Source organism: Dendropsophus ebraccatus, chromosome 10 (genome assembly GCF_027789765.1).
Source record: "Dendropsophus ebraccatus isolate aDenEbr1 chromosome 10, aDenEbr1.pat, whole genome shotgun sequence".
NCBI classification, from domain to species: domain Eukaryota; kingdom Metazoa; phylum Chordata; class Amphibia; order Anura; family Hylidae; genus Dendropsophus; species Dendropsophus ebraccatus.
In genome coordinates this window covers 16,290,918-16,318,645 of record NC_091463.1, presented here as the reverse complement: position 1 = coordinate 16,318,645, position 27,728 = coordinate 16,290,918, and the positions used below count along the sequence as shown (strand labels likewise).

Sequence of the window (27,728 nt, the reverse complement as noted above, 5' to 3'; positions counted from 1 at the left end):
CTCTCAGCATAAGGAGTGAGGGGGTCAGCAGAAGTGAGAGGCCTTTTTCAGCCACTCCAGCGTATTCATGTGGTAATTGGGTGTCAAGCAGAGATCAGTGAGTCTCTCTGCCCGGGTTAAACTGCAGAAAAGAAAGAAAGAAGGAGCTGAAGCGATGGAGGCTGTGAATACCATCACAACCTGCAGGAAACTCCAGGCCTCCCCCATACCAAGCACTTGTGTTCCGGCTGAGGGAGGAGGAGAGGAAAAAAAAAAGTGGGGGCCCAGAGCTTTCTTATTCAGGAACCATTGAATAGGAATGGACAATGCAGGAGAAGCCCTTCACAATACACCCCCTGCTCGGCCTTCAATGCTCCGCTCTAAACAGCCATTTAACCTTCCCAAAAGACTGAAAGTGACACTAAAGCCGCAAACCAGGCTTTATCCCACCTCTCCCTCCCCCGGCTGGAGGCCATTTGCACGGCAGAGCACAGGTTGCCCCTCAAAATGCGGTCTGGGGAGTATAGCGCCCCCTAACATGAATTAGCGCCTGCAGTATACCTATAGTCAGACAAGCTATCCCATGTTCTTATATGTATATGGCAACCATGTGTCCATAACCATTAGGATCTATGGGAAACAAAGTCCAGAACCCCATTACATTATATAGGAATACGATAGAGGTGACGCAGCCAACAAGAGTCTACTAATAGATGAGGGTTCTAGATGGGAATACCCCATTACGAGACATCCACAGGACGTGTCTATAGGATCTGCTATAAGAGTGATCAAGGCGATGGGAACCCAGATAACCTGGGACTGAACCGTTGGGTTCCTTTAATATCACTGTGCACTGAAGGGACATGTGGGTCCTTATTAACAATGGGCCCCATCTTCCCCTGTGCCACCTATACTCCCTGGTGCTTACCTGGTTAACTGGGTTGTACAACTTGTTTTCTATAAACAGCGCCCCTCTTGTCCATGGGCTGTATTCCCTTCAATAGAATAATCACATTCAATATTACACTGGATAACCTATTTTTTGGATTTTACACTGAATTAAATATGGAAACTTATTAGGATTCATAACATACACAGCAGCTAAGAAATCATCATCCTCCAGTGTGAACTGTGCCGGGGATGGGTGACGTCGTCCTTCCAGCATTGGGTGTACTAGTTCCTCTGTCCCACCTCCTGTCACCTGCAGATTGATAGCACTGCACACTATTAGAAGACTCAGCACAGGCTGATGAGAGACCCTTGTGGCCACTTCAGGTACTGCAGGTAAAACATTCCAGATGCCAAAACCATGAAAAAATAACAACAAACAGTGAAATGACTTTTTTTTTTTTTATTGCACATGGAAAATCCTTGTCATACAGTTTATGTAAGACAATACATTGCTTGTGAGGATAGACTACACTGGGGAGAAGAGGTGATATAGTCTAAAGAATAAAAATACTTGTACCATTCACAGTATCTGATGGTGCTCAGGGGATGACGGACGCCATGATAAAGTAGTCAAAGATCACTGTTTCTGGGGTTGTTACACAGCTTTCCTTGACTCCTGAATGGTATATGTGTGTAGTCACATCCTGCAGCAATGCCATCCAGGCCCAGGAGGGGGACTGTAATGGCAGCCATATTGGTAACACTGTGCTTTGGCACCTATGCACCATCATGTGTATAGTCCAATGGATTTGGGCTGAATATGCACCCAAATTGTAACTCCATGGCCCCCACATGACCTGTCTGATATGTAATACATGTCATTCATGATTACAATTTGGGTCCCAGGTAGGTGTGTGTGGGGGGAGGGGGGTATACTATAGTAGAACTGCTCCCACCTGACAATAATCAAGTTATACAAGTATATGTTACATACAATACATGTATATAGAGCTGAGTGCAAGTAAGTGACTGGCAGAGTATATACACAACACTTCTTTCCATAGCTATATAGCTCTATCAGTTGCAAAACTACACACCAGTCAGCTGATCATGAACCCATTATGTCAGCTTATATTGGTTCCCTCCCACTGGCACCCACCCCGTTCACCCCAATAAATGTATTATATACATCGAACACTATATCCCTGGTAAATATACTAGATGTGACGTTAACCCATTGTGCGATATACATAGCGAAGTGCACTTCTCCCTGAAATAAATAAGATCATCAAGTTAAAAACTCTATCCGTCTCTTTACCGGAAATTCAATTAAATCCAATATGGCCGCCAAGGGGTTGTCATTCCGCTTTGCAAGTTAAAGGGGTTGTCCAGGATGATAAAAACACAGCTGCTTTCTCCTCAGGTTTGGTGGGGTATTACAAGTAAACTCCATACACTTCAATGGAATGGGGCTGCAGTACCACACGCAAACTGATGACGAGGGTGGTGCTGTTTCTTTGTGTGTGTGTGTGTGTGGGGGGGAAGCAGCCAATTTAAACATAGTTGTCATCATAGAAGCCATACTGGTTGTCACCGATTTCTCAGCTGAATAGAATTTTGCACACAGACAATAGAGGATGATGGGGGGGGGGGGAGATACTCAGATATAGTTGCTACTTTAAGTGTAGTTAACACTCCCATCATCCATAAAAAAACAGGCTAATAGCAGCAAAATCCCTTGCAGGAGGGGGGACCAATCAGCTTGATGCAATGGTGTGAATACCTTTAAGGCCGTCCTCTTGGCTACTATGGGGCCCCAGCTCAGATTGGCCCCTTTATACATTCTCATAGCACATGGTAAACCTATCCACAGGTGGCATGGTGCCAGCAAACAAGGAAGTGAGGAGGGGGGGGGGGGGGGTATAGGTCATGCGAGGGTTGGAAAGTAAGTCATTTCTCATTATGCATCCCCCTTGTGAGAGGTCACTGTATGCCGTTTACATGCACACGTATGTAGACATAGATATGCTCAGCATTCACGTGGCATCAGAATGAATAGAACTCTATACCGCTACTATGACACAATGCCGACAGTCAAGTACACAAAATATTGCAGAGGAAATACAGTAGTGTTGTCAATCGCAACCAATCAGATTCCTGCTCAAAGAACGTGATCCGGAGGCTGATTGGTCGCGGCACATCACAAGTCTTCTTGGCCAGGACAGATGAAGGACAGTGAGAACATTACTTTGCATAGTTTTCCCTTCTTGGATTAATGCAGATTACAGATTTGGATTCATTGACAAGATATGGGGGGGGATGCAGGGGACAAGGTCACAGCTCATAACCCCCACCCGTGTTACCTTCTGAATGGAGCTCCCCTTTAAGGAGGTCCATAAGATTAGCTCATGATAAGCCATTGTCTGACATTATCTTCATGAGGATGGGAAATGCATGCAGCACTGGGTAGCAGAACCGGCTTAGATCAGGTCAAGCAGTTTATAAGAAACAATTGTTTGTATTACTGCCATGGGCTTCTGGAATATATATGTAATGTCATAAACATTAAAGTGTCCCTGTCACTTTAAAAAACTTTTAACATGTCCTAGAGATTAGAGATACCTAACCTTTCGGCAAGTTCGCTCATATCCACTAGAGATTACAAAGTTTTGATTTCAATCGTTTGAACCCTCAACCAATCATTACAGAGAGCTGGGAGAAGCACTCAGCTAAGCGCTTCACTGCGATCTCAGCCTAGACATTGGAGCCGTCTCCTGCAGCATGCTGGGGATGAAGCGCTCAGCTCTCTCAATACTACCTAACAATTGGTGGGGGTCTGAACACTCAGCCCAACCCATCAAGACTTTTGACATGTTATATGTTTTTAAAGTGACAGTGCCCATTAACAGTAATAGTTCTATAGCGTTCAGCATTTTTAATGGAAAGAGCAGGTTGCATATGATACTGTGATGGATATTGTGAAGGAAGGAGACACACCTGACTCCATACACTCACAGATGTCTTCACTGTGATATAGTAAAGGCGGTCTCCACCTCACCTTGGTTACAATCTACCAGTCTCTAAATGACAGCTCGATGAGGGTCCAAGCACTTGGACCCTTGAAGACTGCTATGTGCCCTGTTCCCTTTAGTGTACACAGAAGTGAGCGACCCCACAGCAAATATAACAATGGCGTCAGATGGGAGGTCTTATGTAGACAATGCCCCACTGCCTGGGCAAGTCCTTACTATACAGTAGCAAACTAGGTCCGAGCCCCCTGTCTCCGAGCCCCCCACAGCTGCGGCATGGCCCACCGTACCTGTTACCAGCAGGATGTTTGTTAATGGCATTAGATACATGGTGTCATGGCTGAGCATAAGTGCTGTCTGCAAGATGGGAACCAAGGAATGATGGCAAACTGTGGCCCTTCTGCTGTTGCAAAACTACAATTCCCATCATGCCTGGACAGTTTTCCATCATCTAATGTGTATGGGGGTTTCCCTCAATAGCAGATGTCAGGGGAGGGAAGGATCTGGCATGTTAGAATTCAATATACCCCCAGGGGTGTCTGACAGTCACTTATTCCTCATACATGCATGCTCGACCACATCTGTTGTCTCTTATAACCATTATATTAGGGATTCAATGTATTGGATTCTGGGTAATGCTGCTGCTTGGGGACATTGGGGTGTGGTTAGTGAGGGTTAAGCAGTCTATGTTATGGCTTGATATCCTCCTGCCAGGGAACGCATTGAAGGCAGAGGTATAAGTGTAGACAGCTGGGCCGTAGTGTGAGGAGCAGTGAGGTCCTATGTGGATACAGATCTCTTGGTCCGCTTCTATATACAAGCTCACAGCTTTACATTACATTATGTCTATAGTTTTCCTTTTTCCAATATGGAGGCGCTGTCCCCTCATCAGACGGCAGCATTGTCCAATAGAAGTTCTTGTCTTATTCCCTTCGTCATCGCCTTCATGCTAGATCTCGTCCGAGCCAAAGCCAGAGTGTAAGAGATGAAACATAATCTGTACAGTGAATTAAAACTCCTGCTGGACTAAAAAAAATAAATAAAAAACAAAAGTCCCTTTAAACATCGGGGTCCTGGGCCGTGACACCTTGACCTCCCAGACGTACTGAGCTGTAATACTTTGGTATGCGAGTATAATCTCCGGTGATGTAAGAATCCAGTCTGCTCCATGGGCCGAACCGTGTCACGTGATCAGAACCAAAGCGAAGAAACAAAAGATGCAATGGAAAAAAACAAAAAACAACAGTACCCAAAACCTACAGACTACAGCTTTAGCTTCCCTGATAGGATCTTTCTGTAGACTTCATCGTCCAAGGGGATGTACTTTCCTTGCTGGGAGTCCAGGACGTACAAGGAGTCTTTCACCACGTTGGGATCAAAGCCTTCTTTCCTCATTTCTGTCTTCTGGAATTTGTACGTTCCTGTAGGAATAGTGAAGGGGATACAGGAGGTTAGCTGCGGCTTTTCCTGTACTACAATCGATAGAGGAGACTGACATCCACTGATTTCTCACAGACAGGTCAGAGCGTATTGACTCAGTAGTTTCCAGCAGGTGTCAAGAGCTCCCTGAGGGGAGATCACAGCATCGCAGGGGAACCCATCACGTGATTCAAGTCAATGAACAACTTTGTGAGCCAACAGCGACATCTGCTGGACATTACAGGAACTGGCAATGATACAGCATACAGCAAGCTAATACACTTCAGGCTCAGTTCACACAGTGGATTTTGTTACGCCATGTCTTGACCCATCTTAGTTTAACTGTGTTTAGCTGGCCATACACACAAAAATAAAATTAGCCAAACCCCCTATTAATTTTGACAGGACTGGCTGATGATCTAATGCAGTGATGTCAAACTTTTGGCACTCTAGCTGTTGCAAAACTGCTATAAAATGGCCATCATTATAGGAATTGTAGTTTGCAACGGCTAAAGGGACACAGGTTTTAGACCTGTGATCTACTGTGTATGGTGGCCCCCCCGAGTCTTCTCTTATGGCAAATGTCAGGGGAGGGAAGGATCAGGCATGCTGAATCTAAAATGTCTGATCGATTTGTTCTCAGGGACATAAACCACTGCCAGAGGAGGAATCTAGGAGTCACTTTTACCCTCTCCTCAGAGAGAACACACATACATTCCGTTGACTTGTGCATGCATGTGTATGGAGGGATCGGGAGGTATAAGCAAACAGGTATGTTATGTGTTTAGCCAGCTTATTCCAGCCATTTATTGTATGATTACAAAAAATCTGATCTCAAGAATGGGGTTTATAGTCTTCCTTCAGAATTCAGCAGCAGTCACTTGCGCACTGCATCTCCATTCATTGTCTATGGCAGGGGTAGGGAACCTTGGCTCTCCAGCTGTTGCAAAACAACAACTCCCATCATGCCTGGACAGCCCTCATCTGTGGGACTTGTCAGAGATCTGAGCCCTGTCCTCCGCTATTTCCACAAACAATGAATGAAGCAGTAGTACACATGCCGCTCCATTCCAAAGGACCTTGATGAAATGATTCAGAACTACCATATCAAACCTTATAGATGATATGGGCTGTGTGTATAGCTGGAGATTGGGACCTTCCGTAGGAGACGATGGTATAAGTCTGATACGATCCTCACAGGAGGATACTAGTATATAAGCTCTTCTGTCTATAGGACTCTCACCTGTCTTGTTCACCTCTGGCAGTAATCGCAGGAAGACGGGGTGTGCGTACCCAGGCAGTGCCTTCTTAAGGTCCTTGACAAACTTTACAAGATCACTTTTATGATCGGGGTCAGCGATGGCCGCCATTCCAGCTCTCCCTTCAGTTCCTAGGAAATAAACAGGAGACGTTTTTAATCCAGGTAACAAAAAAAAAAAAAAAAAAAGTTACCTCAGATCCAGGAAGAAAAAAAAAAATCAGGCGTGTACCTGGCACCTCCACGCCATAGACCACAACATCCGCCTGCTGAAGGAGTTTGCTCAGGATTCCTTCTACTTCGGTGGTGGAGACATTCTCTCCTTTCCATCGGAACGTGTCCCCTGTCCGATCCCGGAAATACATATAGCCCAGCTCATCCATGACCAGGACATCGCCTGCAGGAAGGACAGGACAATGGTCAGAAGACAGAGGGCCTTGGGTAGAAAGACATCTCCATGCCTTGGATATAAGCCTTACCGGAAAGGTACGCCATGTCTCCAGGCTTGAACACGTTTTTGGCTATTTTCTTGCTAGTGGCGGACTCGTTCACGTAACCGTCAAATCTACGCAGTGGGTCTGACTGGATAATACGACCAACCAGCTGCCCAGGCTCACCTGTAATACAAGACAGTACATCCCTGCAATCAGAATGAGAAGGTGCCCACAGACATAAATGTATGCCAGACAGACTGGTCAATTCACGTCGCTCACTCCCCCCTCTGCAGAAGATGGAAGGGGAATAAAAGTCCGGGCTACTGGATTTCAACATGGCCAATCCTTTGTTCTCACTGGATATCTCTATATTCCATACATATGCACGCTAGGCTCAGCTAAAAGGCACATGTTTTCTTAATAGAAAGAAGAAAATAAGCCACTGCCAGGTTCCAGTGACGTCTTCATTTTCTTCTTCACATTGAGAACACTCTGCCACCCCGGTAGTGCATGTATATGGAATAGCTGTTGGCCGACATTAAAATTGTAAGACCATCCTTGGTGGAATATAGTTTTAAAGGGGTTAAAACATAGCAGATTTCTTCCAAAAAAAAAAAGGAATAAAACTGAGCTGCAAAACCACTCCTAAACTAAGAACAAGAGTGGTGAGGTTTGTGGAAGAAACTGGCCATGTTTTTCTAATCCTGGGTAACCTTTTTAAAAAGATTTACAGAAACATAGACAACAGCACTATAGATGAAGTGTGGCTGTGCCTGGTACTACAGCTCATTTGTACTTAGTGGAATAAGTATAACCGGCAGTACCAGACACAGCTGTAGTGTGTACAAGTTGCCATGCCTGAGTAAGCAATGAGGATGCTATGGCTCTTACTGGGCTATATTAACATATGCTTAAATATATCTGGGTACTGAATGGGCAAGACCCATCCCTTTAAATGGTGTCACTTTTGACATGTTATAGAGACGTCAAAACATTTGATCGGTCGGGGTATGGGTGTTCGCAGCCCAATTGATCTCTAGAACGAGTCAGGATATGAGAGTGCTAAAGACATTCTTTCCCCACTCTGAGCCGCATAAATGAAACAGTGTCAGTGTAAGTCAATGGGACCATTTTAATTTAAGGGGTAAGTACAGCAAAAAAATAAAAATAAAAAAAAATAATCTTTCAAATCAACTCATGCCAGAAAGTGACAGAGATTTGTAATTTACTTCTATTAAAAAAAATCTCAAGTCTTCCAGTACTTATCACAGCTGCTGTCTATCCTGTAGAAAGTGGTGTATTCTTTCCAGTCTGGAGAGGAGAGGTTTTCAATGGGGATTTGCTACTACTCTGGACAGTTCCTGACATGGACAGAGGTGACAGCAGAGAGCACTGTGTCAGACTGGAAAGAATACACCCCTTCCTGTAGGACATACAGCAGCTTTAAAGGGGTACTCCAGCTGGGGGGCACTTTTTTGCTGGGACCGGGGAGGAGGTGGCTGAGGGAAAAGATGTCCACTCACCTCCCTGGTTCCAGCGGCGGGTCCCGCATCGCGACGCTCCGGTCCCCGGACGCTTCCTGGTGTCTGACGCGGGCCCGAGACGTAACGTCTCGGGTCCGCTCTGCCACTCAGTGACAGAGGCGGGATCTGAGCGGACTTGAAACAGCAAAAAAGTGCCCCCCCCCCCCCCGCTGGAGTACCTCTTTAAACGCACAGAGCACATGGAACAGAAGTGCTTAGCTGTGAGCTTCTCCCTGTTTATTCTAGTAATAGGCCTGGATGTGAACGCTCCAACACTGGCCAATAAAAACTTCTAAAATGTCAATTCTTGTATTTTTTTAAAGTGACAGGTACAAATTTAGGGATTGTAAACCTTTACCTGCCCATATACTATAAAGTTGTCACATTATATATTAGAAATCCTGCTATCCACTTACCTGGCTGACAAGGGATGCAGAGACCTCTTGAATCACGTATAAGCTCCATTGTCTCCTCATTCACCTTCATCAGCCGGATGGGATACACAAAGGGCAGAATGCGGCTATTGAACCCACAGGACCCAACCTAGAAACCACATGGAATGGTTATGGCTGCAGCTGAGAGTCACTCCACTTACACCGCATTTACTCACACGCCATACTTACATTATTGTCAAAGTTGCCCAAGCTGCAGTTACATTCTGTAGCCCCATAGAACTCTGCAATCTGAGGAATGCTGAACCGGGACATGAACTCCCTCCAGATGGCAGGACGCAGTCCGTTCCCTAAGGCCATCCGCACTTTATGCTGGGACTCGGCCTCCCGCACTGGCTGGTTGAGGAGATAGCGGCAGATCTCACCGATGTACTGCACTATCTGTATGTAAAGCAGATGCCTTAGTAGGAACTTAAAGGGGAGCTAACATGGAAGAAATAAAAGGTAAGAAACAGCAGATGCTTACCGTGCAGTTATATTTCACACAGTCATCCCAAAACCGTGAGGCTGAGAATTTCTTCTTGATGACAACGGTAAGACCCATGAGAATACACTGACCCATCCCAACGATGTTACCTAAGACACACAGCCAGGGATGAAGAGATTAGAATGCACCAACCACATGTCTACACCAGGGTCTTCAATGGCTCTATGGTGGATAAAAAAAACTACAAATCTCAGCATGCCTGGACAGTGAACAGCATCTAGACCAGTGGCTCTCCAGCTGTTGCAAAACTATGACTCCTACCATGCCCGGACAGCTGAAGTCCATGGTGGGAGTTGTAGTTTTGCAACAGCTAGCAAGCCACAGGTTAGAGAACAATGGTCTCCATCTATTAGTCATTCTTTAATATAGTTCTTTGATTAACATGGTGTGCCAAGAGTTGTAGTTCTCCAATAGCTGGAGAGCCCGCCAGTTGGGGCACAGTGGTCTCAATCTGTCTATACTATAGTTCTTCAGCTAACAAGGCATGCTGGGAGATTTAGTTCTGCAACAGCTGGAGATCCACTGGTTGAGGATCACTTTCTCTGTACCCCAATTCAATAGAGTTGAGGACTTGTTGGGAGCAAATGCAAATCCCCCAACCCAGCTCAGCTTATTCTATTTCTATGACTGATGCCCTTGAAGGAAAACGCTCTTTGAAAAAGCCAAAAAGTAAAAGTTACATCCTGCCTCAGGAGCATAAATCAAGATGGCAGCAGTGCACATGGAGGATCATATGATTACCTGCAGAGTGGTACAATGGCAGGCAGTCATAAATCACATCATCTGATCGCATGCCAAAGCCATAATGCACCAAGGCAGCCATGCGGAAATATCTAGGAAGAAAGAACAAGTAAATAAATGGGACTGCAGTGATTTGTGCACATTGTGTAAGGAGCGCCTGGCTCGTATACTCACCTGCTATGCACCACTATGGCAGCCTTGGGAAGTCCTGTGGTTCCGGAGGTGTAGATATAGAATAATTTATCTGGAAAGGATACAAGAGGTAACTTATTAAATAATGGAGAAGCACCAGGTGGGACATAAAATACTGCATTCTAGTCATATAGTTCAAGAGGACGCGCTGAGGGGTGTAAGGAGGACACGCTGAGGGGTGTAAGGAGGACACGCTGGGGGGTGTAAGGAGGACACGCTGGGGGGTGTAAGGAGGACACGCTGAGGGGTGTAAGGAGGACACGCTGGGGGGTGTAAGGAGGACACGCTGGGGGGTGTAAGGAGGACACGCTGGGGGGTGTAAGGAGGACACGCTGGGGGGGTGTAAGGAGGACACGCTGGGGGGGTGTAAGGAGGACACGCTGGGGGGGTGTAAGGAGGACACGCTGGGGGGGTGTAAGGAGGACACGCTGGGGGGGTGTAAGGAGGACACGCTGGGGGGGTGTAAGGAGGACACGCTGGGGGGGTGTAAGGAGGACACGCTGGGGGGGTGTAAGGAGGACACGCTGGGGGGGTGTAAGGAGGACACGCTGGGGGGGTGTAAGGAGGACACGCTGGGGGGTGTAAGGAGGACACGCTGGGGGGTGTAAGGAGGACACGCTGGGGGGTGTAAGGAGGACACGCTGGGGGGTGTAAGGAGGACACGCTGGGGGGTGTAAGGAGGACACGCTGGGGGGTGTAAGAAAGACACGCTGGGGGGTGTAAGAAAGACACGCGGGGGGGTGTAAGAAAGACACGCTGGGGGGTGTAAGAAGGACACGCTGGGGGGTGTAAGAAAGACACGCTGGGGGGGTGTAAGGAGGACACGCTGGGGGGTGTAAGGAGGACACGCTGGGGGGTGTAAGGAGGACACGCTGGGGGGTGTAAGGAGGACACGCTGGGGGGTGTAAGGAGGACACGCTGGGGGGTGTAAGGAGGACACGCTGGGGGGTGTAAGGAGGACACGCTGGGGGGTGTAAGGAGGACACGCTGGGGGGTGTAAGGAGGACACGCTGGGGGGTGTAAGGAGGACACGCTGGGGGGTGTAAGGAGGACACGCTGGGGGGTGTAAGGAGGACACGCTGGGGGGTGTAAGGAGGACACGCTGGGGGGTGTAAGGAGGACACGCTGGGGGGTGTAAGGAGGACACGCTGAGGGTGTAAGGAAAACATACTACTACACCACAAAGGGATCTTTATCTCTGCTATTACCTGTAAAGCTCCTCCCGGGGTCTTCAGGAGGAAGACGGGACGCGCTCTGTAACAAGGGTGATATGAACTCTGAGCTAGGGGGAATGCTTGCACGGTCACAATCACCAAAGCAGTACAGGCGTATGGATTTCCCCATCATGGAATAGACGTCCGTCATTGCTAAAAGTATAAAAAAAAGTTATAATATATCATAAATAGACTCTTGAAAAGCAATCTTTATATAATAAGCAGTCCCACATTCTTTTCAGGACTCTGGAAAGCTGAGTGACAACTATCATACTACTTTCCTAGAATCCTGAAAAGCAGTCTATGTTGTGTTACATACCAAGCTGTCAATGTAGTCTGAGCTGCATTCAGGACCCCAGAAACTTGGTAATCATTATACTGCCTTATTGGTTGTCAACCAGCTTTCCGAGATACAGATATAATAAAAAAAATTTAAATAAAAAGAGAAAAGCAATGCATTCCCTCCTCACCTTGTGACATCTCCTGTCCAAAGATCACAGCCTTCGAGTTGGAGACGCTAAAGCAATGTTCTAGGGCGTCCAGCCGCAAATTGAAATTGATTAAAGCGGCTTCGACCCCTATTTTGGCCATGCCCAGCCAAAACCCAACATACTCGTTGCAGTTCTCCATGAACAGCGCAAGGACGTCCCCATTCCGGTAACCTTCAGCGTACAGGAAGTTGGCCACCGCATTGGAAAACTCATCTAGCTCCTTGAACGTCCATGATACCCCGGTCCCCTCAAAGATCAGTGCTGTTTTGTTGGGATGGCGTTTAACACACTCCTTGAATATCATGGGGACGGTGTTCTTCTCTCGCAGGTGTCTTTTTACTTGCAGCTTCACCCGGAAAAGTGTTATAGCACCTCTGCAAAAATAGAAGAATGACAGATGCTAAAGTGAGAGGAAGGTTCACACCGTGCTTATATATACTGGAAAATGCCCACACCAGTCCATAGAGGTGGCCACCATAGAAAATATATTTACTAACTGTAGATCCTTTCACTCAGAGGACAAGGGACCCCGCAGTTCTCTTGAATGGTGGGTTTTCCCTATTGATCAGATACCTATCACCTATCCTGCAGGAGGCTGATAAGCTGTAATCTTGGGATGGTTCCTTATATGAACTAAATGTCCCGAAGTGACCTCGTCTGTCAGGAGGTTTCTTAGATGGTATAAAGAGTTACCTAAAGCAAATGTACCACCGGTACAATGCTTTTTTATTTTTAAAATGAATAGACCAGTCCTGGAATGCCTGTGCCATGGCCCTTTCTGTGAACTGCATCCCGGTTCCCACACACATCGCCAGTCTACCGGAGGGGTATGAAGTACTGGAGGCCGGCCGGCTAAAAGTGTGTCAAAGCTCCCTCCCCTCTGTGACGTGGGGCAGTCCGTCACACCAGGCTGGCCCGCCTCCAGTGCTTCAAGCTTTGCCGGTGCTCGATAATAGACTGGCGCCGTTCACAGGAACCAGGTAGCGGTTCAAAAAAGGGACCACAGCATCAGCATCCCCGTGCCGGCGCTGGTCTATTTATGTAAGAAATAAAAAAAGCGATGTACCAGTGGTACTTTTTTGCTGGGACCTGAGGGAAAAGACGTCCACTCACCTCCCCGGTTCCAGCGGCGCTCTGGTGCCCGGTTCCCGCCCACTTCCTGGTGTCTGACGCGGGCCCGAGACGTGACGTCTCAGGTCCGCTCAGCCAGTCAGTGAAGGAGACGGGATCCGTTTCACTGACTGGCTGAGCGGACCTGAGACGTCACGTCTCGGGCGCGCGTCAGACACCAAGAAGCGGCTGGGAACCGGAGCGCCGCGATGCGGGACCCGCCGCTGGAACCCCTCAGCAAAAAAGTGCCGCCCCCCCCCGCTGGAGTACCCCTTTAAGATTATAGACTTTACCAGTGATCTCCAATCTACAGCTCACCAACTGCGGCATGCTGAGAGTTGTAGTTTCCACTAGAGAATACTATACACCATCACCTAAACCAGTTATCAATGGCCACATGTTTTCACAATTCTAAATGGTTGCTATGGGCAACAAGGCTCCTCTCAGTTTTGAATCAAAGGCCTAACAATCTATTTGTTCTCTTCAATTAACTTTATTTATACCTTCTCACAGACAAACTACAACAACTACTCCAGGCGGTCAATGGGTATAAGATGAGAGCAGTAATATATGTGTGAGCTCATATACCCCAGGGGACAGGAGCTAGATGTCCTGTTCCATCTGTACCCAGTCTATAATGTGTGAACTATAGGATTTTTTTTATCAGTTTGTCCCAATGTATCCTCCTGCATAGCAATAAGAGCCACCCGAAGACACACCTGAGATACCATCTATGATTCACCCAAGCTAAAAGTTCTAGATGGCTGCTGGGCGACTACTTCTGATGGAATGATCATCCATCTTTCCTGACTTCTAGTGACAAGCCTTTTTAATGTAGAGCTATGTGTGACTGCCTTCTTAACCTTGAACAACCCTTCAATGTCAAATCTGATCTCACGTGCATCCCTTTGGCTCATTCCTTTCCTAAAATACTCTGCGCTGTTGTGGATCTGCAAATGCCAATGACTACAATGTTCGGCAGTCCCTCAGATAATGAATGGTTCTCTTGTTATTCACAAAAAAAAAAATTTTTAACACGTCACAGAGACAGGTCAAAAGTTTTGATCAGTCAAGGTCTGGATGTTTAGACACCCACAGATTGTTATAGCTGGGAGAAGCGCTTGTCTAAGAGCTTCACTCCCTGTCACATTGCAGGAGGTGGTCTCTATAGACTTACAATGGGGCCCATCTCTTGCAGCAGTATACCACAGGTGTCATAAATGTAGCCCTATCCTGGTCATAGGGTCCCTAACAAACCAGAACTATAAAAACAAACTATAGTCCATTAGAAATGGGGGGAGTGTGTCTCAGGCACAGGGCAGAGTCCGGGGCTTATCTGCAAAATTCACGTCTATCATAGAAATCAAGCTCAAGGACGGCGAAAAAAAACACTGGTTGATGATCGGTACAAAGGGTGGCACTTGTGATAGCCACGTCACTAGCTGAATAAAGCAGTAGGTTAAACTACTTTAGACATGTACATAGCTATAGCCATAGAGTTTCTAGTATTAATGCCGCACTGGGTAGACAATGCCACGGCTCACAGCGTATGTGGGCAGCAAAACGATGACCACAGGAATATGAACATTGTTTAAGGGCAGGGGCGTCATCACTTTATGGTGAATGGTCTAAGTGTCATAAAGAAGGAAGACTTTGTCCCGAGGATCCGGATTCCTTATCGCGCGTATTATGGATGGGACGTTAGAATTTAGCCTGTCACAGAAGGCTTTACATCCATGGACACAAAGAACCTCTTGTCTGTTTATCCATCTACAAATTGCTTATTGCAGAAGGATTTACATGTCACTGAAGAGAATGAAAAGAGTCAGCCTCTTCTGACAAGCTATCATCCAGCTTTTCCACACCCCTGAATGGTGGCTTATCACTACATAAGTGATTTAGGGGGTCATGGGACTCTGGTACCCTATTTGGTAGCATGAATGGCAGCCATGTTGGTAGTCACCCAGTGTCATCAGAGACTAAACACAAAAGAGGGGGCTAAATAAACAATATGGCGGTGCCTGAACGGCCTATTGTGTCTTTGTTGTAACAGCTGGATGTCACCAGCTGTGTATGGCTTCCTGCATACAAAGAAGGCATGAGAATGGGTGGGGTGCAGGAGTAGTACAGCAGATCTTGTGTCTGTGTTACAGTGAACATTACACAAGTAACCCGCACATGCAGAGGTTATGAGCGCAGACATGTTTTTAGACTCCCTTGTGTGATCCCTTAACCAGGCTATAACGGTTGATAACAGAGAATAATAAGACAAAGGGAAAGGGTTCCAGAAATAGGTCTCCAGGGGAAAAATGTGTTATTACGCAGGGAGAGGGGCGGCAACTAGTCATCTGGGCAGAGAGCCATCTGTGACTAGTCATGTCTCCCTGCCTGTCAGCTCACAGTGTGAGGATGATTGACAGGCAAAGAGGCCACTAACGGGTCTCTCTGCCTGTCAATGATCCCCATAGGGCGCCCTGCTCAGATGAGTAGTTTCTGCCCCTCTCCCGGCATAATAAGAAATCTTTTTCCCATTTGTAAAGCTAATGCTGCAGCCACAGCTGGTATGCTCTGCGAGCTGCACAGCAGATGTATACTGTGCTGCAGGGAACCACATCAGCACAATCTGATATTGCTGACCGGTTTCCTTTATTAGTAGAGCTACAAGCAGTGTCATCTCAGCCTGAGCCTTACCTGAATGTGATAACCTGCACTCCTTCATTGTAAATGAACATATAGGGATCCCCATAGCCAGTGTCCCGTTATGATGTACTGAATATATAACCTGGGAAATATCCATATTTTATTTTGCTTACCTGACATCTCGCCCAAGGGTCTTGCAGAAAACCTTCAGAAACCTCCATCCTCCGCTGCCCAAGTAGAAAACCAAGACGGCGCCAATCGACTGGAACCAGGGGAGCCCGACCACGGCTTTGAGCAGCAGCAGCAAGGACGAACAGGACGCCAGGCGTAACATCTTCCTGTAATAGTAAAGGTGAGTAAGAGTCAATGTCTTATATCCGTTTATATACTGGCGGCCTGCGGCTACGGTCATTGCCACACCCACACGTGATCACCAGAGCGCCCGGCACAGGGGCAGGACCAGCCAGGGGGCAAAGATCATGTCTGCCTGATAGTTGGCCGGCAGTAACCAGACTGCGAGGAGAGATAGAGGAGAAAAACAACAAGGCCTTGCTGTTTTATCTGGCCCGAGATAATGATGAGTCCATACATGTTACATGTAATTACATACATCTCCATAATAACACCTGATGAATATGGATCAGCATTCATCCTCCTGCCAGGTATTTCATTGCTAACAAAGTCTAATGTGGCATCTGGATTATCTGAACACATTCAGGCAATTGTCAAACCCAATTATTATAAATAAAGTTAATTGAGGAGCGCAAAGAACTCACATTCCCTGAGACTTACTGGCCCTGTACAGGTAAAGAGCTGTTGTCCGTAGCAACCAATCAGAACACTGACTGTATTTCCCAACCCATCCTTACAGAAGGAAAAGCTGGAATCTGATTGGTTGCTATGTGTTACGGTCAACATTACGTGGCTTCACATCCACCATGACAACCAACAAGAATGGCGAGACTGTGATGTCATAAGAGGGGAACTGTATTGTCATGGTGAGGTAGATCATGGGAAGTCACACATACTGTGTAGTGGCTGCTGTGAGGGAGCACTGTTGGGCAGTTGTTTTTATGGGGCGATTATTTGGTTACAGCTGTCATGGCGGATCACTGTTCATTGCCAACATTGCGTGGGGGAGCGTTCAGTAAGGCAATGGCTGTGTTCATGGGGGGGGGGGGGGGGTGCTATTGAGTTGTGAGGACTACTGGGTCAAAGCTGTCATGGGGGAAGGGGGCTACCCACTGTCATGGGGGGTTGCTACTGTGCTGTAGCTGCTATGGTGGGTTACTGCTAGGTTGTAGCTGCTATGGGGGTTACTACTGGGTTGTAGCTGCTACGGGGGGGTTACTACTGTGCTGTAGCTGCTATGGTGGGTTACTGCTAGGTTGTAGCTGCTATGGTGGGTTACTATTGGGTTGTAGCTGCTATGGTGGGTTACTGCTAGGTTGTAGCTGCTATGGGGGTTACTACTGGGTTGTAGCTGCTATATTCGGGGTTTTGGACTATTGGAACACAGCTGTCATTGAGAGAATTATAATTGAATTATAACTGTAATTGAAATGGGGGGGGGGGAGCTGTCGGGATGTAGCTGTCAGTAGGGGAGGGGAAAGCTACTGGCATGGTGGGCACTATATTCTGCATCTGAAAAGAATAAACATTCACAGTATCATATCCTTTGTAGGAGGGAGGATGAACCATTTCACACTGATGCCAGGGACGGATCACACTGCACAGCACCAGGTCCTATGGCCTGCGGCTCGTTGTAGGACTTTAATGCCGAGAGATCACAGCAGCTTCACTATAAAAAGAGTTCCAAAAGCTGGAATTAACATCAGCATTCAAAGGGTTACACAAACATACCCACGTGGGCGCACACATGTACACACACACTCGTTCAGAGCGTGCAAGAAGCTGAAACAGTCATTCTACAACAAAGAGTTATCTATGCTGCCAGCGAAAGTGTAAAATGCTGGAAAAAGCAATAGTATAATAATAGAGGACTGCACAGCGTCTACTGAAAACACTGACAGGGAACAACTCCGGTAATTGTCACAGTGACGGGTGCGACGGCAGCCAATGGTATCGCTGGCGGGGAGGGGAGATCTGCTGCGAGATTTGGCATTGACCTTCACAGCTGCCGGGATCCTTACTATAGAGCCGTCATATCACAGGAGCAAATTCCTGCTTTATGAGCTAATAACCCTGCACAGGCTGGTACCTGACCCCCGATAACCCTGCAGGGCTCCTGTGTACTGGGGGTCTAGTGGTGCCGGTAACATATGGTCATCTATGGTCAAGCCTATGTACATGCATACATACTGCACTAGTACAAGCAAAAGACACCAAGTAACACTCCTGCAGCAAGACGCTTTCGCAAAACTACCCCTTTAAATATGGGTACTAATGGGGTAGGCAACCTTGGCTATCCAGCTGTTGTAAAACTACAACTCCCAACATGCCTGGACAGCCAAAGCTTTAGCTGTCCAGGCATGATGGGAGTTGTAGTTTTGCAACAGCTGGAGAGCCAAGGTTCCCTACCCCTGGGTTATAGCGACTGGTTGAGCTTAGGACATTGACATACCAACTGTTTACATATCATTTTTTTTTTTTTTTTTTTTAAGTGACAATGCCCATTTAAATATTCTAATCTTCTTTGACCTTATCATAAGGCACAGGTTGTCTGCAGATGCTTTCACAAGACGATGCAAAAACACATCCATTCTTGCGTCCGTCCCGGATCAGGGAGTAATGACCCGGAGTGACAGCATCTTAGGATCGCCGGATCTTACGACACTTCAGAAGTGAGAACCCATGGAGTATTTTTAGAATGAATGACGGACAACTCTTCGCTTGTTCTCCAAAAACTAGGTGAGAGTTCACACTGGTTTTGTGCCGTGTGATGACTGTTGTGAAATGAACATACAGGGTTAATGAGTCACCGCCTGGGGTCACAGCTATCCCTATCTGCCAGCACCCCCCCCCCCTCGGGAGGGAAGTAGGCGAGAGGTGAGGGTGGTGACGGCGGGGAGACACAAGCACATGCCGCCCGGGTTATATTAGGGCAAATACGGAAATGGTTATTCCTATGAAGTGCGGCAGCGGCGAGCTCTGGCTATTTAGAGGTTAATCTCATATTAGTATGGAGGGGAATGACCGAGACTTAAGATGGAAAGCTCATTGAACCTTATTAGCACAACTCCTCACGTCCTGGAGGATGACAAGACACAAGGTCACAACCCATGGAGTGCAAGACCCAGCACTAGACAGACAGTGGACTAAAACTACACAATAATATATCCCCCCCATTCGTAGACATCTGGGAAAGCTGAGTGACCATACAGGAATATATGCTATATGGCTATATAGGTTGTCACCCAGCAATGATAATCACGGCCTATATACATCAAAGAAAGCAGATTACCTCCTGACATGTCAAAGACTAACCTGAAGGGATCTACCGATCCTTGTCTGCAGTCGGACTACAACTCTCAACATCTGCTGGATCTGCAACCAGGGAGCTGAAGTCTGGCAGATCATTACCAGCTAAGGGGGCACACAACAGAGGTAGACCACCCTGCTGCCCAGAATGACATGTTCCCCCATGTTACTGGGTGGTGACAAACTGTGCAGGTGATGGAGAAGGATCTGGAGGGGACAATTCCTTCCCTGACCCCACAATACAGGGGTCCACTCCATGTTGATCTTTGCCATGGGGTCCTCTTTCTATGGACGCCCCCACAGCTGTGTTCTCCAACCTGCGGTAGGAACGCTTCTCTATTAACAAGACTAGATAACTGTAAAGAGCGTCTCAACAACCAGGTCTCCTGGCAGCTTCCCCCTCCTCTCTCCATTCAGAACACATGGACACTCAGCTGAACCGAGTGTTCATGTGTTTCTGGAAGGAAGTATAACCACCACATTTAAAGGGGTTATCCAGTTTAATATTATATATATATATATATATATATATATATATATATATATATATATATTGCTGTTCTGTTGGTACACATAATAATCATGTTATGCTTACCTCCCTGCGCTCCCCCATTGTCCCAATAGGCCTCTACGGTGTCTCCCGCTGACTACAGCTCCACTTCTTCCAAGAGTGACAGCCCGCTCATCTAATCACTGGCCGTGGCACTTTTCATCTCAGTGAATGGCTAAGCAGGCTGTCGCTCCTCCACTGCCGCCGCTCTCTGCTCAAAGAAGTGACATGTCATTTCTTTCAGCGGAAAAACGGTGGCAGCGGAGGAGTACGCACTCTCTCATACACAAGCTATCACACTGAGGCAAGGGAAACTTTCTGCCGCGGAATTATGCCTGATTTGCAGGGACACAGGAGGAGCGCGGAGAGGTAAGCATTCCATGTTTAATATGTCCTCCAGCAGGGCAGCAATGTATAAAAAATGTTTAAATGCTGGATAACCCCTTTAAATTATAGCACTCACTGTACATGGACAATAGTATAGTGGTCAGATAGTTCAGCAGATAGAAAAATTATCCAAGTCTCATGAAAAGTTATATAGCTGGCAACTCACAAGACTGAGATTTATACTGAAACCTTAGGATAGGGGTAAGGAACCTTGGCTCTCCAGCTGTTGCAAAACTACAACCCCTACCATGCCTGGTATAGAGCTAAAGCTTTGGCTGTCCAAGCATGATGGGAGCTGTAGTTTTGAAACAGCTGGAGAGCTAAGGTTCCCTACCCCTGCCTTAGGACAATAAATTGCGGATCCTGTAATAAGGTATAACATACTGGTGAAGCACAATACCAGGCACAGCCTGAGGACTGGGGAGGCGCCTTTTCTGGGGAGAAAAAAAAAGCACATCACTTCACAATGAAAGGCAGGTAGCCATAGATAGCAAAAGAAACCCCCAAAAATTCTTCAAATATATTAATGCAAAAAAACCAAGGTCAGAGCATGTAGGACCCCTAAATAATGGCGACGGGGAATTAATAACTGGGGATCAGGAGAAGGCTGAGTTACTTAAAGGGGTTGTCCGGCGATAAAAAATTATTCACAGAATAACACACATTACAAAGTTATACAACTTTGTAATGTATGTTATGTCTGTGAATGGCCCCCTTCCCCGTGTCCCACCACCCCCACCCGTGTACCCGGAAGTGTGGTGCGCTATACATTACCTGTCACTTGCCGACCACGGTCTCCGATCCTCAGCAGTGACGTCTTCTTCGGGAGGCCAGCGGATCTTCCCGAGTGCCGGCCGCCCTCTGCAGCGTCATCCAAAGCTCAGCCGCGATTGGCTGAGCATAACTGTGCTCAGCCAATCGCGGCTGAGCAGCTGATGACGTGGCCGCGTCATCAGCCGCTCAGCCGCGATTGGCTGAGCACAGTTATGCTCAGCCAATTGCGGCTGAGCTTCGGATGACGCTGCAGAGGGTGGCCGGCACTCGGGAAGATCCGCCAAGCTCCCGAAGAAGACGTCACTGCTGACGATCGGAGACCGTGGACGACACGAGATGCGGTGAGTATAATGCACCACACTTCCGGGTCTAGAGTGGGTGGGGGGAAACACGGGGAAGGGGGCCATTCACAGACATAACATACATTACAAAGTTGTATAACTTTGTAATGTGTGTTATTCTGTGAATAATTTTTTATCGCCGGACAACCCCTTTAATGGCTTCTTCAGTTCTGTATATACAAAAGAAGGGGATGGAGCTGTTGTGGGTGGGGCCAGTGCTGCTAACACATGTAATGTACTGAACTGGTTTACTATAGGCATGGTCTAAGATAAATTAAATAAACTCAATGTAACCAAAGCTCCAGGGCCTGATGGATTACACCCCAGAGTTCTTAGGGAACTCAGTTCTGTAATTTCTCTACCCTTGTATGAAATATTCCGTGATTCTTTGCTTACTGGTATTGTGCCGAGGGACTGGCGTAAGGCAAATGTAGTGCCGATCTTCAAAAAGGGCTCTCGAACTTCCCCAGGTAACTATAGACCTGTAAGCTTAACGTCCATTGTGGGGAAACTATTTGAGGGGCTTATAAGGGACTACATCCAGGAATATGTAGTGGCTAATAGTATTATAAGTGATAACCAGCATGGTTTTACTAAGGACAGAAGCTGTCAAACCAACCTAATATGTTTCTATGAAGAGGTGAGTAGAAGCCTGGATGGCGGCGCGGCTGTGGATATCATGTACCTGGATTTTGCAAAAGCGTTTGACACAGTTCTCATGGACGTCTGATGGGTAAGTTAAAGTCTATCGGTTTGTAAAATTTAATGTGTAACTGAATTGAAAACTGGCTTAAAAATCGTACCCAGAGAGTGGTGGTCAATGATTCCTACTCCGAATGGTCCCCGGTAATAAGTGGTGTACCCCAAGGGTCAGTACTGGGCCCTCTTCTGTTTAACTTGTTTATTAATGATAATGAGAATGGATTTAACAGCAATGTTTCTACCTAGCTCTCTCCTGGATCTCCTCTTACCTCTCCAACCGCACTTTTAGTGTCTCCCACTCCCACACCACCTCCTCTCCTCGTCCCCTTACTGTTGGTGTTCCCCAAGGCTCTGTACTCGGGCCTCTTCTCTTTTCCATCTACACCTCTGGCCTGGGACATATCATAGAATCCCATGGCTTCAGGTACCATCTTTATGCCGATGACACTCAGATCTACCTCTCTGGTCCGGATGTCACCTCTCTGCTATCTAGGATTCCAGAGTGTCTGTCGGCCATATCCTCCTCCTTCTCCTCCCGCTTTCTAAAACTCAAGATGGACAAAACAGAACTTATCATCTTACCCCCATCTCGCTCCACCCCGCCTTCTAATCTGCCAATCACTATCAATGGCTGCACTCTGTCCCCTGTCCCCCAAGTCCGCTGCCTTGGGGTCACCTTTGACTCTGCCCTGTCCTTTAAACCACATATTCAGGCCCTGACCACTTCCTGCCGCCTTCACCTCAAAAACATTTCCAGAATCCGCTCTTTTCTCACCCCTGACTCCACCAAACTGCTGGTCCATGCTCTCATTATCTCCCGCTTGGACTACTGTAACATCCTCCTCTCTGGCCTTCCAGCTAACTCCATTGATCCCCTCCAGTCTATCCTTAACATTGCTGCCCGACTAATCCACCTTTCCCCTCGCTTTGCCTCAGCCTCTCCCCTCTGCCAATCCCTCCACTGGCTCCCCATTGCCCAACGTATTCACTTTAAATTGTTGACCATAACATACAAGGCCATCCACAACCTGTCCCCTCCGTACATCTGTGACCTGATATCCCGCTACTGTCCCTCACGCAACCTTCGATCCTCCAGTGACGACCTTTTGCGCTCCCCCTTTGTTCGTACCTCGCACAACCGCCTCCAAGACTTTGCCCGAGCCTCCCCCATACTCTGGAACTCGCTACCCCGACACATCCGTCTCTCATCCACCATCAAGTCCTTCAAAAGTAACCTGAAAACCCATCTCTTCAAACTAGGCTACAACCTACAATAACTCTGCATCACACTTGACTGGCTGCACTTTACCTCCTGTTTCTCTCCCTATACCCTATAGATTGTAAGCCCTTGCGGGCAGGGTCCTCTTCCCCCATGTATCAGTCTTTCTTTTGCCTTCATGTAATGTTTTCTGATCTTGTATTGTTCCTGACTGTTGCCTATCTATTGTATAGCGCTCTGGAATTAAGGGCGCTTTATAAATAAATAATAAAATAATAATGACACCAAGCTTTGTAGTACAGTACAGTCTATGGAGGATGTGCAGATGTTACAGGATGACTTAGACACACTGAGTGTTTGGGCGTCCACTTGGCAAATGAGGGTTAATGTGGATAAATGTAAAGTTATGCACCTTGGTACTAATAACCCGCATGCATCATATGTCCTGGGGGGAGTTACTCTGGGAGAGTCGCTGATGGAGGAGGATCTGGGTGTACTTGTAGATAATAGACTACAGAACAGCACACAATGTCAGTCAGCTGCTTCTAAGGCCAGCAGGATATTGTCATGTATAAAACAGGCATGGACTCTCGGGACAGGGATATAATATTACAGCTTTATAAAGCTTTGGTGCGGCCTCATCTGGAGTATGCCGTCCAGTTTTGGAACCCGATTCATAAAAAGGACGTTCTAGAGCTGGAGAGGGTACAAAGACGGGCAACTAAACTAATAAGGGGAATGGAACATCTTAGTTATGCGGAGAGATTAAAAGAATTACATTTGTTTAGTCTGGAGAAGAGACGTTTAAGGGGAAATATGATTAACTTATTTAAATATATAAATGGCCCCTACAAGAGATATGGGGAAAAGATGTTCCAGGTAAAACCCCCTCAAAGGAAAAGGTGGCACTGCCTCCGCCTGGAGAAAAAAAGGTTCACTCTCCGGAGGCGACAAGTCTTCTTTACCATGAGAACTGTGATCTGTGGAACAGTCTACCACAGGATCTGGTCACAGCAAAAACAGTAGAGGGCTTCAAAACAGGGCTAGACAAGTTCTTAGAGCAAAATAATATAAATGCATATATATAGAACCTATCACCCCTCCCCCTTCCCTGTATCCATCCCCTCCTTGGTTGAACTTGATGGACATGTGTCTTTTTATGTAACTATGTAATTAACTATGTCCGCTAACCCTGGGTGACCTGCCAATGAATTAACCTTTGGAGCTCAGGTAAGGCTGCATAAGCTCCTTTTCTAACCTGTGAGTGATGTAGCATTACAGTATTGCAGATCTGATTTTTAGAGCATGCTGAGACTTTTAGTGTCACAAGCGCTGGAGACACATGGGTTGGTCACAACTATCCTCAAGGTAGACAGCAGGTGACACCGCTGAATCTGTCAGCTAGTGATCCCAAACCAGCATTTCAAGGGTGGTTTCAAAATTTAGTGATCAGAATGCTTAAATAAAACTTTATTTCTATCACTGTTATTCCTCCAGGCACAGTGATGTCACCTCAGACAACTTATGCACACAATGTGACAGAGAGAACGTCACCACTGTCGCCGCCATCATTGGGCTGCTGAGGTCACCTGACATGGCTGCATCATAAGCATCTACCAGCTGTGGGGGAGGAGCTAGATAAAAAGTGGGCGATTTCTAACATCTGTAAAAAATCCCTTTAACCCAACACATCACACAGAAGCTGATCCCTAATATAAAGCATCACCCTATAAGGCAATGACCCTATCCTGTGTTTGCTCAGCCTGCGGCTGTCAGGGTGTGCTGGGAGTTGTAGTTCTGCAACATGTGGGGATTATAGCCATAAAAAGTGAATTGGCAGTATCTCTATCTCATATATATATATATATATATATATATATATATATATTGATGAACACAAGCTTGCATGTAGAACATATAGATAATATATAGATGTATCTCCCGGACACACTTATAGAGCAGCTGCAGTTAATATCCCTAAATAAGTAAACACGTGTGGATCTGACTGGGGATCACATGTCAGAGGTCATCATCCCTATAGGTCAGCACATTACAGCGGTGCACAAAGGCCATGTCCGCCTGACCCTCCCTGCCCCCACCTACTACATATCAGCACAGATGTGGAGGGGGGTGTATGTCCTGTGTGTAATACTGATCAGGGAGAATAACAGGAGAGCATGGACCTAAAGGGAGGAGGAAGAGAGATCACATAGATGGATACAAGTGTTGCAGCACAGCAGGGATGGGAAACTATTGGCCCTCCAGCTGCTGCAACTACAACTCCCATCATACCTGGACAGCCAAAGCTAAAGCTCTATACCAGGCATGATGGGCATTGTAGTTTTGTAACAGCTGGAGGGCAACAGGTTTGATACCTGTAGAGTAGACATTAAAAAAAAAAAATTATAGATGGATAGGAGATAGATAGGAGATATGGTGCGTTTACACGAAACGATAATTGGCCCGATCGTACGATTAACGATGTCGGAGTTTTTTGCGAACGACAAACGACGATTTGATAACATGTTGAAAGATCAAAATAAACGATTTCTCGTTTGATTGTTTGCTGCGTTTACACATACGATTATCATTCGAATTCGATTGTTATCGCGCAAATTCGCACAATAATCGTTACGTGTAAACGCACCTATAGATAGATAGGCGATAGATAGGAGATAGGAGATAGATAGATAGATAGATAGGAGATAGATAGATAGATAGATAGATAGATAGATAGATAGATGATAGATTGGAGATAGATAGATAATAGATAGATAGATAGATAGATAGATAGATAGATAGATAGATAGATAGATAGATAGATAGATAGGAGATAGATAGATGATAGATAGGAGATAGATAGATAGGAGATAGATAGATAGATAGATAGATAGGAGATAGATAGATAGATAGATAGATAGGAGATAGATAGATAGGAGATAGATAGATAGATAGATAGATAGGAGATAGATAGATAGGAGATAGATAGATAGATGATAGATAGATAGATAGATGATAGATAGATATATAGGAGATAGATAGATAGATGATAGATAGGAGATAGATAGATAGCTGAGTAGCAGGCAGCACTGTAGTCCTATCTCCCCCCTGTACACACTGATACAGGATACAGGAGAGGTGACTGGATACAGTGGCAGTATAGCCCGGATGTATGGAGAACACATGGTGGCAGTGATCTGCTCTCCCAGGGCATGCTGGGAGTTGTAGTGGCAATTATAAGGCAATATCCCGTAATCCCGTAATGACATGGAGCCTAGAATGCGGCAGCTGTCATCCGTACTGACCTGCAGCTCCGCTCCTCCCTGCCAGGCAGCTGCGGACTCTTCCTCCGCTCTGTCCCGGTGTGCGCGATCTTCCGGGAGCAGCCCCGTCATGCGGAGGAGACGCCAGGCCCCGCCCACAGCGGACCACGTGACACCGCTCGCCTCAGCCGCAGGGATCTGTAGACCGGACCTCACCACCTTCTGGGAACCTGCACAGTACCTGACGGGAGAGGCGCGCAAGGCATGGCGGGAGATAGAGGCCGGATAGCTGCGCGGCTGACGCCAGGCCTGACTAGCAGATAGCAGATGGAGCTATAGCAGGAAACCTTGGCTCTCCAGCTCTACAAAAACTACAACTCCCATCAAGCTTTGGCTGTCCAGGCATGATGGGAGTTGTAGTTTGGCAGCAGCTGGAGGGCCAAGGTTCCCTACTCCTGATCTATAGATGAGAATATAATTATTAGGCTCTATGATAAAGCTGGCTTCTTGTATGGCAGTGGTCTCCGGGGTAGACTACAACACCCAGCATGCCCCGACAGCCACAGCCAGAGACTGACCCAATGTATCTACAATAAAGGGGTTATCCAGTGTCACAAAAACACGGCCGCCTTCTTCCAGAGACAGCACTGCTCTGGTCCCCAGTTTGGAAATTGGTTCCATTGAAGTGAATGGAGCTTAATTGCAAACCACACCTGACCTGGAGTGCAAAGTGCTGCTGTGTCTGGAAGAAAGTGGCCATGTTTTTGTTATGTTGGATAACCCCTTTACTAGGGATGTGCACAACTCCAGCCTGCTCCAGTCCAGTCGTTCAGTATTTGATTACCGGTGGCTGAAGAATTTGGATGCAGCCCTAGCGAGTCCAGGAAAACATGGACAATATTTTTTTATTTTATTCTGTATGTCTCATTTTACTTCCACTCACTATTTTTCTTTTTACCCCTACTAGTATTTTACCATATTTTACAATGACCAACTATTATAATCATCATTATTCACTTCCTCTCATCCTTTATACCCTCCCTCTGATTTTATGATCCGTAATATGCATCAGTTAAAGTGACGGTACCACCAGGCCCAGGCTGAAGCACTGGAGGCGGCCCAACCCATCCTTAGTGGGAGGAAACCCCCGCCCCTCTATGATAGGGTTCCATTGATTCTAATGGAGTCACG

General features: G+C 46.7%; 1 protein-coding gene across 1 annotated transcript; it reads right to left on the bottom strand.

The window, feature by feature from the left end:
- Window positions 1–1,315: 1,315 nt before the first annotated feature.
- Window positions 1,316–26,734, bottom strand: SLC27A4 (solute carrier family 27 member 4). Its single transcript, XM_069985605.1, has 13 exons — window positions 26,580–26,734; window positions 16,034–16,198; window positions 12,090–12,484; window positions 11,614–11,772; window positions 10,388–10,457; window positions 10,214–10,305; window positions 9,452–9,561; window positions 9,157–9,366; window positions 8,950–9,076; window positions 7,056–7,193; window positions 6,809–6,973; window positions 6,562–6,708; window positions 1,316–5,320 (listed from the first exon to the last, which is right to left on the bottom strand). The coding sequence occupies exons 2-13, from the start codon at window positions 16,192–16,194 to the stop codon at window positions 5,163–5,165; spliced, it is 1,932 nt and encodes a 643-aa protein (XP_069841706.1). The 5' UTR covers window positions 16,195–16,198; window positions 26,580–26,734; the 3' UTR covers window positions 1,316–5,162.
- Between the last annotated feature and the right edge of the window lie 994 nt (window positions 26,735–27,728).